This window comes from Neoarius graeffei, chromosome 5 (assembly GCF_027579695.1).
Source record: "Neoarius graeffei isolate fNeoGra1 chromosome 5, fNeoGra1.pri, whole genome shotgun sequence".
NCBI lineage: Eukaryota > Metazoa > Chordata > Actinopteri > Siluriformes > Ariidae > Neoarius > Neoarius graeffei.
In genome coordinates, this window is record NC_083573.1 from 67,567,200 (window position 1) to 67,581,098 (window position 13,899).

The window sequence follows — 13,899 nt, forward strand, 5'->3', positions numbered from 1 at the left end:
ATCAAAAGTCGACGGTCAGTTAGGTTTACTTCCTCATGTTCCTCATAGGAGAAGTATAAACGGTTGTCTGGGTTCGGTAGGTCCGCCATATTTTGTGTTTTTCCTGTGCAGTGGAAGATATTTGTCATGGCTGCACCACTGAAAGTGTGTATCGTGGGTTCAGGAAACTGGTGAGTAATAACCCACTGGTGACCTCATCGCTGGGCGAGAGCTCATACTGTTAACAAGCTTAACACTACTCACATGCAAATCTGCATAATATAATCAATACTTAAGGCTACTTGAGGTAAAATAAAGTCACGAGTTCTTTTTGTTTGTTTACAGAAATGCAGTCATAAATTCACTCTTGTGCTAAACATCTGCATTAATCAACACGAGCACAGCAGTAAGCTGAGGACAATAAAACTGATTTTAATCTCCCCTTATTCTGCATTCAGGGGTTCTGCTATTGCCAGGATCATTGGCAATAATGCACAAAAACTCCAGTGTTTTGCCACCAATGTCAAGATGTGGGTATATGAGGAGATTATAAATGGAAAGAAACTTACTGATATCATCAACACCGATCATGAGAATGTCAAATACCTCCCAGGATACAAACTTCCAGAAAATGTGGTAAGAACCATTTGCTATATGGTTTGAAGTGTTTTTTTTTTTTTTGGACAGCTATGGTCTTACTTCAACGTGTTCCCCAGTCACGTAAAGTGTAATGCGCTCTTTGTAAGCTGGGTGTTGCTGATCCGGGTGTGATGGTGTTAAGAAGCAACCCTCTTAATAATGATTACAGATTGCTGTGCCTGAGTTGCGGGATGCTGCGGAAGGAGCAGACTTGCTGGTGTTTGTGGTCCCGCACCAGTTTATCCGAAAGCTGTGTGATGAGATGGCTGGCTGTGTTTCTAAGACGGCCCGTGGAATTACTTTAATTAAGGTAAAGTGCATTATATCTAGTAAATGTTGTTCTTGGTTTGGACAGACATAATGGAATGGAAAGGCTATCAATGATGAGTACATTAGACAATCGAGAGCCACAGCGATTCTGATATTTTTACTTGGATGAAATGCTGTTTCCTGTGAAGTCTAATGGATGTAATGCAAGCTCTTTAAAACAAGTGATAAGCTCCGCTCTGATCATTTTGGAAGGATGAAGGATCTTCCCTGTAATGGACCAGCTAGATAGACACTATTTTCTTTGAACTGCCAAGTACATCTGATGTTCCAAATGCCGCATGTTTCACTAAAGCTACTGTGTAATGTGCATTAAATGAGAATGGAACTGAAAGATCAAACAAAAGCATTTTTACCAGCGTCTGTTATGAAGGAGTCAAAATTACTGACTGAAGCTGGAGGCTACATTCACATTACAAGCTCCTTTGCCCAATTCTGATTCCCCCCCCCCCCCCCCCCCCCCCCCCCCCCGGATTGGATTTACCTATTTTGACAGTTCATGTTCATAACCACAAATCACCCATGTCAAGGCTTTTTGTAATTGTCATTTCTACCAGATACAGTTGGTACAGTACACAGTTAAAACGAAACATTTTTCAGGGACCATGGTGCTGCATTAAGCAACACAGGACTACAAATCTATGAATAGCAACATAAAGTGCAGTGAGTGCAAACATTGCAGACAATGAACTATGTACACTGGTGCTTGAAAGTTTGTGAACCCTTTAGAATTTTCTATATTTCTGCATAAATATGACCTAAAACAACAGATTTTCACACAAGTCCTAAAAGTAGATAAAGAGAACCCAGTTCAACAAATGAGACTCGGTCATTTATTTATTGAGGAAAATGATCCAATATTACATATGTGAATGGCAAAAGTATGTGAACCTTTGCTTTCAGTATCTGGTGTGACCCCCTTGTGCAACAATAACTGCAACTAAACGTTTCCGGTAACTGTTGATCAGTCCTGCACACCGGCTTGGAGGAATTTTAGCCCGTTCCTCCGTACGGAACAGCTTCGACTCTGGGATGTTGGTGGGTTTCCTCACATGAACTGCTCGCTTCAGGTCCTTCTACAACATTTCGATTGGATTAAGGTCAGGACTTTGACTTGGCCATTCCAAAACATTATTCTTCTCTAACCATTCTCTGGTACAACGACTTGTGTGCTTTGGGTCGTTGTCTTGCTGCATGACCCACCTTCTTTCTCCCCATTTCATAAAACATAGCAGTGCATCTGGAATGGAGCATATCCAAGACTAATTTTCCATTCGATCTGGGGTGAGTTCCCCAAAAGCCTCTTAACACTAAGAGCATCTTAACTAGGAGAGAGAGAGAGTGTTCATTGTGCTGCTTGCTCTACCATTTAACAATGATCTTTGTGCTGCGATGCTTTTGGGAAACCCACCCCTGATCTGTCCATAATATGAGCTTTCCTTTCCTGGTTGTAATCAAATCTTTATTCTATCTTAGGTGTGTTTTTATTTGCAGCTAGACCATTTATATATTTGCTCATGAAGAAAAATAGTAAAAAGATGAATGAGAAATAACTAAGAGTAGTAGAATTTTTCACTCACCTGGTGTTTTATACAGCAATATTAATGTCCGGTGGAATGACATGTTCTGTACAGTATGGTAGTCAATAAATGCCAAAACTACAGTGGTGTTGAAAGTTTGTGAACCCTTTAGAATTTTTTATATTTTGCATAAATGACAAAAAAAAGAGGTTTTTAACACAAGTCCTAAAAGTAGATAAAGAGAACCCAGTTAAACAAATGAGACGAAAATATTATACTCGGTCATTTATTTATTGAGGAAAATGATCCAGTATTACATATGTGAGTGGCAAAAGTATGTGAACCTCTAGGATTAGCAGTTAATTTGAAGGTGAAATTAGAGTCAGGTGTTTTCAATCAATGGGATGACAATCAGGTGTGAGTGGGCACCCTGTTTTATTTAAAGAACAGGGATCTATCAAAGTCTGATCTTCACAACACATTTGTGGAAGTGTATCATGGCACGAACAAAGGAGATTTCTGAGGACCTCAGAAAACGCGTTGTTGATGCTCATCAGGCTGGAAAAGGTTACAAAACCATCTCTAAAGAGTTTGGACTCCACCAATCCACAGTCAGACAGATTGTGTACAAATGGAGGAAATTCAAGACCATTGTTACCCTCCCCAGGAGTGGTCGACCAACAAAGATCACTCCAAGAGCAAGGCGTGTAACAGTCGGCGAGGTCACGAAGGACCCCAGGGTAACTTCTAAGCAACTGAAGGCCTCTCTCACATTGGCTAATGTTCATGAGTCCACCATCAGGAGAACACTGAACAACAATGGTGTGCATGGCAGGGTTGCAAGGAGAAAGCCACTGCTCTCCAAAAAGAACATTGCTGCTTGTCTGCAGTTTACTAAAGATCACGTGGACAAGCCAGAAGGCTATTGAAAAATGTTTTGTGGACGGATGAGACCAAAATAGAACTTTTTGGTTTAAATGAGAAGCGTTATGTTTGGAGAAAGGAAAACACTGCATTCCAGCATAAGAACCTTATCCCATCTGTGAAACATGGTGGTGGTAGTATCATGGTTTGGGCCTGTTTTGCTGCATCTGGGCTAGGATGGCTTGCCATCATTGATGGAACAATGAATTCTGAATTATACCAGCGAATTCTAAAGGAAAATGTCAGGACATCTGTCCATGAACTGAATCTCAAGAGAAGGTGGGTCATGCAGCAAGACAACGACCCTAAGCACACAAGTCGTTCTACCAAAGAATGGTTAAAGAAGAATAAAGTTAATGTTTTGGAATGGCCAAGTCAAAGTCCTGACCTTAATCCAATCAAAATCCAATTGTTTTGAGGTAGTGTGAAGGGGGGGGGATAAATATTTTATGTATGTACAGTACCAGTCAAAAGTTTGGAAACGCCTTCAAATTCGATGTTTTTTCTTTATTTTAATTAACTAAGACACTTCGTGTCTTAAAGTAATGACTGTTATTTCTCTTTACTTAGTTGAGTGGTTCTTGACATAATATGGATTACTACAGTTGTTGAACAGGGCTATTTACTGTATTTTTATTATTTACTCTTTACTGGTTGATGGTGTCAAATGCATTAAGAAGGCAAGAAATTCCATTTTTGACAAGAGACACCTGTTAATTGAGAAGCATTCCAGGTGACTACCTCATGAAGCTGGTTCAGATAATGCCAATAGTGTGCAAAGCTGTTATCAAGGTAAATAGTGACGACTTTGAAGAATCTAAAAGATGAAACGTTTTTTTAAACACTTTTTTTTGTTTACCATATAATTCCATATGTTCCATATGTTATTTCATAGTTTTGATGAGTTCAGTATTGTTCTACAATGTAGGAAAAAAAAATAAAAACATCGACTTTGAAGGTGTTTCCAAACTTTTGACTGGTACTGTATGTATGTGTGTGTGTGTGTGTGTGTAAACATTTTGTACATGATGGGAGTTGTAAAAAAGTGATAGTGTATTAATGTTCACTGTGCAAAGGTTGCAGTGGGAGTGGTGTGGTCAACAGGCCATGTTTATCAGTCCAGTCTTTCAGAGTTGAAGAGTCTGATGGCATGTGGAAAGAGACTGTTACAGAACCTGGCTGTGTAGGCCCGAATGCTTCAGTACTTTTTTCCAGACAACAGGAGGGTAAAGAGATTGTGTGAGGGGTGCATGGGATCATCCATAATGCTGGTAGCTTTCCGGGTGCAGCGTGTGGTGTAAATCAGTGTTTCCCAACCACTGGGCCTGGACCGTGAAGCGCCATCTAGTGGGCCGTGAATCCCCCCAGTTTGAAGCCAAGTACTAAATAGTTCAGGATGTCATAGTATCCCAAATCCGGTAGCTGGTTTGCTGTGCACTTTTCAAGTGGAATAAATACATTTGTGGTTAAATTAAGAAGAACAAGCCTTTATTTTGTCACTTTCCTCCTCTATGTTTAACCTGTACGTGTGTGCGCGCTCACACATACAGAGAGAGCGCATGCGCGCAGCGGGCTGAATAAATAAATGTTTGTGGGCAAATTATGTGGATCTGTGATGCCTGCTGGAAGAGAAGAGCCGGGAGGATTGAGACTCGAACAGCCGTGGTTTGTTTACACCCGATACTAAAACTTGTAGCGTCCTAGCAACCATCTCAAAGACGCATACAGAAAGCCCAGAAACTCCCATTTACCCAGGCAAAAACAATACAGGATTTATCTTGTAGTGTCCTGATCCGCAGATCTTTAACCCAGCCGCATATAAAAAGTTGTTCGCCTCCGTGCTCTTCCAGGTTTTCATCTGTTTGTCCGTGTAGAACGATGTCTGCAACATGAGGTAGCCTGAAATGTTGGGGAAATCAACGGATGGATAATTTTCCAACTCATAATGAATGAGTAGCTTTATTTAAACACAAGTTGATCAGCAGAGCTGGTGGGGTCGTGCATATACAGATACAAATAATTACAAATACAATAGACTAAAAATGTACACAATCTTAACAAAAACAACTTAAATCTGTTGATTTAATTATCTTCACATTAAGTTAATTAATAGTATGCATAACTGTTGTCTTTGTATTTAGATCCGGTTACAATTGGATCAAAATTTATTTTACTAATATCAAATTTAGCAAGTAAATTTCTCTTTCATTGGAAAAATCCTTCTTTGTTAGCATGTAAGGATCTAATCCCATTGAGTGGGTTCTATATCCACTTCTTTTGAGTGTACTTCTTGGTTTTAATAATTTGCTTGTTTGCTGAACACCAAATATGGCAATAAGTTCTTGTGTTAATGGACCAGACTCCACTTTTGGATCATTGATCCCTTTAGACTGCGAATGCCCTGCATGCATGCAGGGTTTTATGTTGGCTTCTGGCACATCCGTACAGTTTTAAATATAAAACCTACAATTAAAAACAGTTTGTTTTATTGCACTTATTTAATTTCTGGGCTCCCATCTGTAACAGGGAGTGATGTTGCATCCCATTAATACACTTTTTACAATTGATTATTAGATTCTAATAGAATAGATGAGCCAAAATAACTGGGGATCTTTTTTTTTTTAATGGGCCTCGACTCGTTACAAGTATGAATAGGTGGGCCTCAAAGCAGAAAAGGTTGAGAACCCCTGGTGTAAATGTCCTTGATGGAGGGAAGAGAGACTCTGTCTTACTATGAGCATGTACACGAGTTCAAAATACCCCACGTGTGTATATCCATCTCATCTGCAGTTGTTTCAAACACGACTTGGCTTTGGTTACTTCTGAGCTGATTTATCAATGAAATCACCAATTTCTCTCATCTTTCCACTGAATATAGTCATTGCTGGTGCTGTTTTGCCACCCTGCCAAGCCTGGATTATGACTGACAATTATATGTGTATCCACATTAATTTGTGTTTGGGGGGGGCGCCACATGAATTCTGACCATTCTCATTCATGCTGCATGGCCTCTTATGATACGGATATGCGTCCAGTCTCGGACCACATACTGAAGTGGCTCAGGTCTGATTTGAAAAGATGAGATTTTTGTATCCACGCAGTCCTTTAAAAATCAGATTCGTGGGGGCGTCGTGGCTCAGGTGGGTAAGGCGCCATACCTTAAGCCTCGGTCACAACCGGCCGTACATGCTCCTACGGCCGGTCTACGTGCAAAAAACGCACGGAGGGCGCGCGTGTGATGTGCTGATTTTCGAGCCGTAGACTGGCCGCAGACCGGCCGCAGAGGTTCTTTGTCATGTCAAACAAACTCTACGGGCGCTTACGTTTTTTTCAGGTTGCAAGACAAACTTACGGCCAACGTGCGTCTTTCTCCACGAACAAAAAAACCGCAGCGATTTGGGAAACGCCAAAAATTGCACGGCCAAAAAATCGTACGTCCGGTTGTGACCTAGGCAATAAATCCGGGGACCCGGGTTCGATTCCGACCCGAGGTCATTTCCCGATCCCTCCCCGTCTCTCTCTCTCTCTCTCCCGCTCATTTCCTGTCTCTACACTGTCCTATCCAATAAAGGTGAACAAAAGCCCAAAAAAATCTTTTAAAAAAAATCAGATTCGTGTCACATTAAGACAGCAAATCAGGTTTGTGATGATGATGATCTGCTTGTAATTAGAACATAAACTATCTTCACTGTTATTTGGACTGCAAATAAAAGAAAGTTGAATATGTGAACTCTGAGTAGAAACTTTTAGATGTTTCCCCATCATGAGTTTGCTACACTTGGTGTGTGTGTGGGACTCGGGGGACTGCACCATATGTGAGCACGACTCATGAGTCAAACACGCAGCTGGCCAGGCAGCCAGCAGTCCTTATTCTGTTTATTTTTGAGTTCCAGGTTCTCTCTCTCTTTCCCTTTTATTACTGTTATATTTTATCCCTCCCCTTACTTGGCTCTTATTGGAATTTCTCACTCGCTCTGGTTCCTTTACGACGCAATCACATTTTTGCATTGCTTTTAACCATGATAATCAGTTTTTATAAGATTTCTGCCTTCATGGAATTTGGATGGCTTTATTCATTTGAAATGGCTTTAATCGTTTCAAAAAATCATAACACATTCCTCATCTGCATTTTCAACTCCCATTCTTTATTACTTTCCTCCTTCTTTCATGAGTCATTGGGCAAAAAGCTCTTCAAGGTGTTTTTTTTTTTCTTGGAACAGCTGCAGCTCATGGCTTAATTCCAATGAAACAACAGATGTTGAGACTTGCATAAACCACATCTGGATAAACTTGATCTATCTATTGTCCCCTTTTAGGGTATTGATGAGGGACCTGAGGGGCTGAAACTCGTCTCTGATATCATACGGGAGAAGATGGGTATTGACGTTAGTGTCCTAATGGGAGCCAACATTGCGAACGAGGTAGCGGCTGAGAAGTTCTGCGAAACCACTATCGGTAAGAGGAAAAAACTTCATTACTTGGCAATGGTGAGTTTTAATGCTCTGGCCAAATTAGTTTCATGATTAGCTTCTTTCTCTTGGCTATAACCTTGGTGGTGACCCTCGTAATCGACCGCGAAGGAAAGAATTAAGATTACTTTTCTGTAATGCAAGTCTGACGTTATTCCTGGCTGCACAGCAAATCATGTTGTTTATATTAATGCATTCGAGCTCTGTTGTTGTTTTTATAGTGACAGCTCCACATAATCTAAAACTTTTTTTATAATAAATGGCCTACAAAATATGTGTTAATGAATAGGAAAAAGCTATCATTATGCTGAATCTTTCTTTCTTTAAGGTTACGTTTATTTAACATTTATTTCAGGAGGTTCGGGTGTCGCTGCTTTGTAACCATCAGTTAGTTTTCTACAGGACAGCGGAATTGTACTTTCTGAATTCTTGCTAACGTGACAGCCTGCTTTTTTTTTGTCTTAATAGCTTCAAGAAAAATGGGTACATGTGGCTACTGCTTATAAATAAAATGTTTTCTGATACCATGTCCGTACAGTAAATATAGCATATATACATGTTATCAGTGATGCTCGCCTCATCTCTTGCAAGCATCACCAAACTGTGAGCAGCATCAGGGCTTGTAGTATTTTGGTTACCAATTTTGTTTACTGTGTGTTGTTCAAAATACAGCGCTATCTCATCTCATTATCTGTAGCCGCTTTATCCTGTTCTACAGGGTCACAGGCAAGCTGGAGCCTATCCCAGCTGACTACGGGCGAAAGGCGGGGTACACCCTGGACAAGTCGCCAGGTCATCACAGGGCTGACACATAGACACAGACAACCATTCACACTCACATTCACACCTACGCTCAATTTAGAGTCACCAGTTAACCTAACCTGCATGTCTGCATATCTGAGCTCCGTATCAATGCGCTGCCGAAGCGTGCAGAAGGTGTTAGTACGCCTGTCATCATAGTGCGGACTTTCCATAGCATAGAAAATCGCTACGTTTCAATTTGTGTAACTGAACTTGTTTCATATCACTGGTCATATAAACCTATGTAAACAGGAAAAATGCGGAAGAGTTTGGTCGCATCTAACTACAGCCCCAAAAAATACCATTGGCCATACTGAGCCTAGCTACATTGCTAACAGGAGTGACAGCGCGTCTGACTGCGTCTGACTGACTGGGAGGTCGCGCAAAGCTCGGACAGGTACGGAGCAGCTCGTCTCAATTCAGATAAGAGCATATTTCATTATGGAAGTACGGTGGACTGTTCCTTTAACTAAAATGGGGCAGTCAAACAGTAACGTTAGTCCAACACAGTAGCAGAGACGGTTTCACACAAAGGCAGCAACAGCCACCGTCAAATGGCGCGGTTGGATTCTTGTTCCCGGACTCGAAATTTTCTTTAATGACTTGGACTTCACTCGGACTTGAACACTGGGGACTCGAGACTGGACTCGGACTTGAGGTTTAGTGACTCAACTACAACACTGGGTTGTGCTTTATTTCCAGTAGAACATGTATGACTCAGTATTAGGAATCTGCTTGTCATTTAACCCTTTCACTCCTACACAGTGTGAGCTAGATGAGATCATAACGAGTAGTTCATATTCGGTTCAACTTTAGTTCTGTAAGCCTCAGTCCTCTGGTTACTTAAACTAGCCTGAACTTACCCGAGTGCTGTCAGTGAGGGGTTGTTAAATGCAACAACAGTGAAGCTGCTTATAGCTGAGAAGCTAACTGCACTGCTTCTGCACCATTCCATTGCAATACCCCATGTAACATTTATTTCAGTCCTGTTTTGATCCTGTGTAAAAACAGGTGTTGCTGAAACATTCTTTCTTAATGTCCTCCATAACGTCCTTTCCCACTCTGTCACTGTTTCCATTGTTAGGACTCGCCATTGCCAAGAATCAGGTGACACCCAGGCGGACACTTGCGTGTCCTTGTGTTAATTAAACTGTTGTTAAGAACGTTTATTTCTTGAATCCACTCTGGAGCAATGCTTATTAAGTGACCTCTTCAGTGACAAATTTTTAACCAGATGTTTTAACAGGTCCATCGCACCAGCAGAATATTCAGGCTTTTACAGCTGCTTTAATTTTAACAACCATTTCTGCTAGAATGAGCGAGTACCAGCTCCAGTGTGCACGTTACAAGGCAATATCGAAGGGCTGAACAGTGCTGCTATTTATATTCTTCACTTTGCAGGGAGTAAAGTCTTGGAGAACGGACAGCTTTTTAAGGATCTTCTGCAGACGCCCAACTTCCGCATCACTGTCGTGGATGATGCAGACACCGTGGAGCTGTGTGGAGCCCTCAAAGTAAATATCACTCGTGTTGGCTGCTTTCCCAGGAAAAGTGTCTCTGTGTAGGGAGGGCAGATGAGCTGCTGCTGCTGTTGAAGTGTGACTCATACACATGCAGCACATATTAAAATGCCCTGTGTAACACAGCAACAGCTCATTTAAACAGGAGTCTAAGGCCCTGTCCACACGGCAACGGATTCAGGTGAATCTGATAAAATTGCTTATCGTTTCGGCCTGGCGTCCACACGGCACCAGCGTTTTGGGTGCCCCAAAACGAAATCTTTTGAGAACGGGTTCCAGAGTGGAAAGATCTGGCAACGGAGCCATTGCGAAGTCGTCTGGATGAGTAGAACGGATTTGTTTACGATGATGTCACAACCACATGTGCTTCATGCCGGGTAGAAGTGTAACGAACTCGATGCGAGTTGTCAACAAATCCTATAACTTGGTTCATGAAACGCGCTTACAAAATATTTTCACTGTGAATATTTATTGTGTAATGGTGCAAAGTGAGAGAGAGAGAGAGAGACTCTGCCCTTAGGGCAGAGTCAATCCCGCCAGCAAAAATAGGGGAAAAAAGGAGTGATCTCACCTCTTTAGATGTTGGTTTAAGTCCTACAATACATTCCTCAAAAAGGGCGTAGAAGAACAAATTAATCCATCAACGTGTAGCATTCAATTTATTCCGGACCATTAAAGACGCCGCCTTCCGCGTAGAATCATGCGTCATCCTCGCCGCCATATTGGATGGGTCAAAGCAGAGAATAAAGATGCCTCATTCATGTGCTGCGTTTAACTGTACCAACAGGTTTACCATCCAAACGAGATCACATGGGATTACCTTTCACAGGTGAGACTGGAAAAATACTTTTCATTGTATTTGGTCATTATAACGTAATTTTACGAACAGATTTTTCTGACTTTGTGGCTAATATGAAGTCTCGCGCATAAGTGTGTGCGCATGCGTCCTTACTTCTTCTATTGTTGTGGTGTGTCCGATGGGACCGTCTTACAGCGCACCTAGAGGTGTGGCATGTATATTGCATCGTTTTCAGCAAACGTTGCGTTGCCATATGTACCTGATATTTTGCTGATCTGTTGCCCATGTTTTTTTTTTTGTTTTTTTTGTTTTTTTTTAAGTCTCGTTGCCGTTGTCGTGTGGATGTAGCCTGAATTGGGTATGCTTTAAATGAAAATGCTTGAAATGTAAAGCTGAAAGGGGTTTACGTTTCTCTCAAGGCATTATGCCTGGTTAAGTTATGGGACTAAAACAACAAATTAATTTCTGTAATTTTGAAGGCTTTCGGTAATCGTATTAGGTTAAGTATTTAAGTCTTTCATCATGAGCCCATCTTCCTCCAGGTTATACAAATCTTTATGCAAGCGAAAGCCCAAGTTTAAAAAAAAAAAAAAGCATCTGAGGGCCCGGTCCCACAACACCTATGACTATACCTCTACCTAAATTTAGTTCCAGTCTGGAGCAGTCCCACCACAACTATAATCCCGACTATAATATCGCTTGGTCCTGACACTCAGGGAAATAAATGCATGCAACTTAGGAACAGTCAGGGAAGTTTTTTCCAAGTAGTAGCACGTTATTCCGGGTCATACTGTACAGCTTGGACTTCAAAACAACCCATGTACATACTCCGGTGGTTGATAAAATACGGATAGGTCACGGACTACGGAAATATAATAAAGGATTCAAAATGTGGAGCGGTTACAGATTTTAATACGGATGCTAATAATTTACGGATTGGTCACGGATGTTTCAGTATGTTAAATTGGTTACGGATTTCATACAGATGGTGCATCACGGATAAAAAATGAAGAAATCTAAAACAATTAAATGTTTGGACTGTTGAAGTTCATAATTTAAAATATCTTGCCTGCATTTACACATTTACTTTTATTATTGATATTTCACGGAAAATATCACATCTGTGAATAAAAGATCCGTGCTTTGTATTTTTATATATATAATTTTCCGTGAATCCGTATTCCGTGACTTCATGATGCAGCAAGGATGTACAAAGATGCCCAGGGGAAATATGTGCTCAGACAATGGTCACATATCAGCAATGTCCTGATTGGTCAAATGTTTTAACCCATTGACGCCTGAAACGCCTGCAAAAAAACGTCTGCAAATGCCTAAGCCAGTTTTTAGAAAAGGTCCCCATCTGCCTGAGGGTTTTCTGAAATAAAAATAATTAATTGAAAACGTCTATGAAAAATTCAATATCTCAGCCTCTGAAGCACATAAAGACATGAAATAAGTTGCATTTAAAAGATAAAATTCTCTGCTTTTATTGGATCATGCTCATTCAGCATTAACATTAACACATAGATGAGTCTTGAAAATAATGACAAATCAACAATGCTGCGTTATGCAGCAACCGGCATTTGGGGCAATGTTGCGTTATGCAACAACCGGCACTAGGGGCAATGTTGCGTGACGCAGCATCCGGCGTCAGTGGGTTAATCGGATCAGGTCCAGGCCTAGAAAAATGGCTCCAGGAGCAATCTCACTGATATGGATAAACCCAGGCCTGGGCTATAAGTATTGTTATCGGTCTGGTGTGAGCACCAACCACGTAACCTGCAGGGGACTGATTTATTTATGGTTATTGTTATTATGGGACCAGGCTGTTAAACCGTTTTTTTTTTTTAAATGAACAATTGTTTACTTTTCTCTATTTTATATTTGATTTATTCCTTTTGATATTTTAGGAGCATTTTTTTTCTTAACTTTAAATTGTGGTATAAATTAATGAGCTAAAATTCATGCCTACCTAAAATTCCCTGCTTTCTTATGCTGTTTATTTGTGCTTTTTTTTTTTTTTCCTTTGCATTTTGATGGCTGAACTGTGTGACTTTTATTCCTGTTTTTCCAGAACATCGTGGCTGTGGGTGCAGGTTTCTGTGACGGCTTGCAATGTGGAGACAATACCAAAGCAGCAGTGATCAGGCTGGGGCTGATGGAGATGATCGCCTTTGCCAGACTCTTCAGTAAAGACAGCTGCGTGTCCTCTGCTACCTTTTTGGAAAGCTGTGGAGTAGCCGACCTCATCACCACCTGCTATGGCGGACGCAACCGTCGTGTAGCGGAGGCCTTCGTTACGACCGGCAAGGTCTGAAGCAGTATGATCGCCAGTATCCCAGCATGGGAGGATTTTTAGTGTTACTCCGGTAGTGTTTAAAGGCTCAGCATGAACCACTGGAACTTTTTGATCAACTTTGAATTTCTTGATTTAGATTTTAGGGACTTGTGTTGCGCTTCGAGTTAATGAGATCACGATTGAGTTTTCTTGTCCTAGACCATTGAGGAACTTGAGAAGGAGATGCTGAACGGCCAAAAGCTTCAAGGGCCACTAACCTCTGCTGAAGTTAACAAGATCCTCAAGCAGAAGGGTTTGGTGGAAAAGTGAGTGCATTTCTTCTCATGTTTTATGTACAGTGGCATGCAAAAGTTTGGGCACCCTTGCTTAAAATGTTTGTTACTGTGAGTAGTTAAGATGAACTGGTCACCAAAAGGCATGAAGGTAAAGATGACATTAATATTTTAAGATTGTTTGTTTTTATTTCCATCATTTTCAGGTGGAAAATGCAAAAAAAAAAAAAAGAAGCAAAAGTTGGGGTACCTGACATGGTTAGTGCTTAGTAACAGTGCCTTTAGCGAGTGTCGCAGCTTGTAAACACTTTTTGTAGCCAGCTAAGAGTCTTTCAGTTCATAGTTGGGGG

At 41.0% G+C, this 13,899-nt stretch overlaps 1 protein-coding gene across 1 annotated transcript in view; it reads left to right on the forward strand.

Annotated features, from left to right (window-relative positions):
* Nucleotides 1–13,899, forward strand: part of gpd1l (glycerol-3-phosphate dehydrogenase 1 like) — a 27,449-nt gene continuing 13,550 nt past the window's right edge. Inside the window, exons 1-7 of the mRNA XM_060922279.1 lie at nucleotides 1–170; nucleotides 438–615; nucleotides 788–928; nucleotides 7,706–7,844; nucleotides 10,061–10,173; nucleotides 13,053–13,289; nucleotides 13,476–13,582. Of these exons, the coding sequence (XP_060778262.1) occupies nucleotides 127–170; nucleotides 438–615; nucleotides 788–928; nucleotides 7,706–7,844; nucleotides 10,061–10,173; nucleotides 13,053–13,289; nucleotides 13,476–13,582 (959 nt within the window). The 5' untranslated portion in view covers nucleotides 1–126. The remainder of the gene's footprint in view (nucleotides 171–437; nucleotides 616–787; nucleotides 929–7,705; nucleotides 7,845–10,060; nucleotides 10,174–13,052; nucleotides 13,290–13,475; nucleotides 13,583–13,899) is intronic.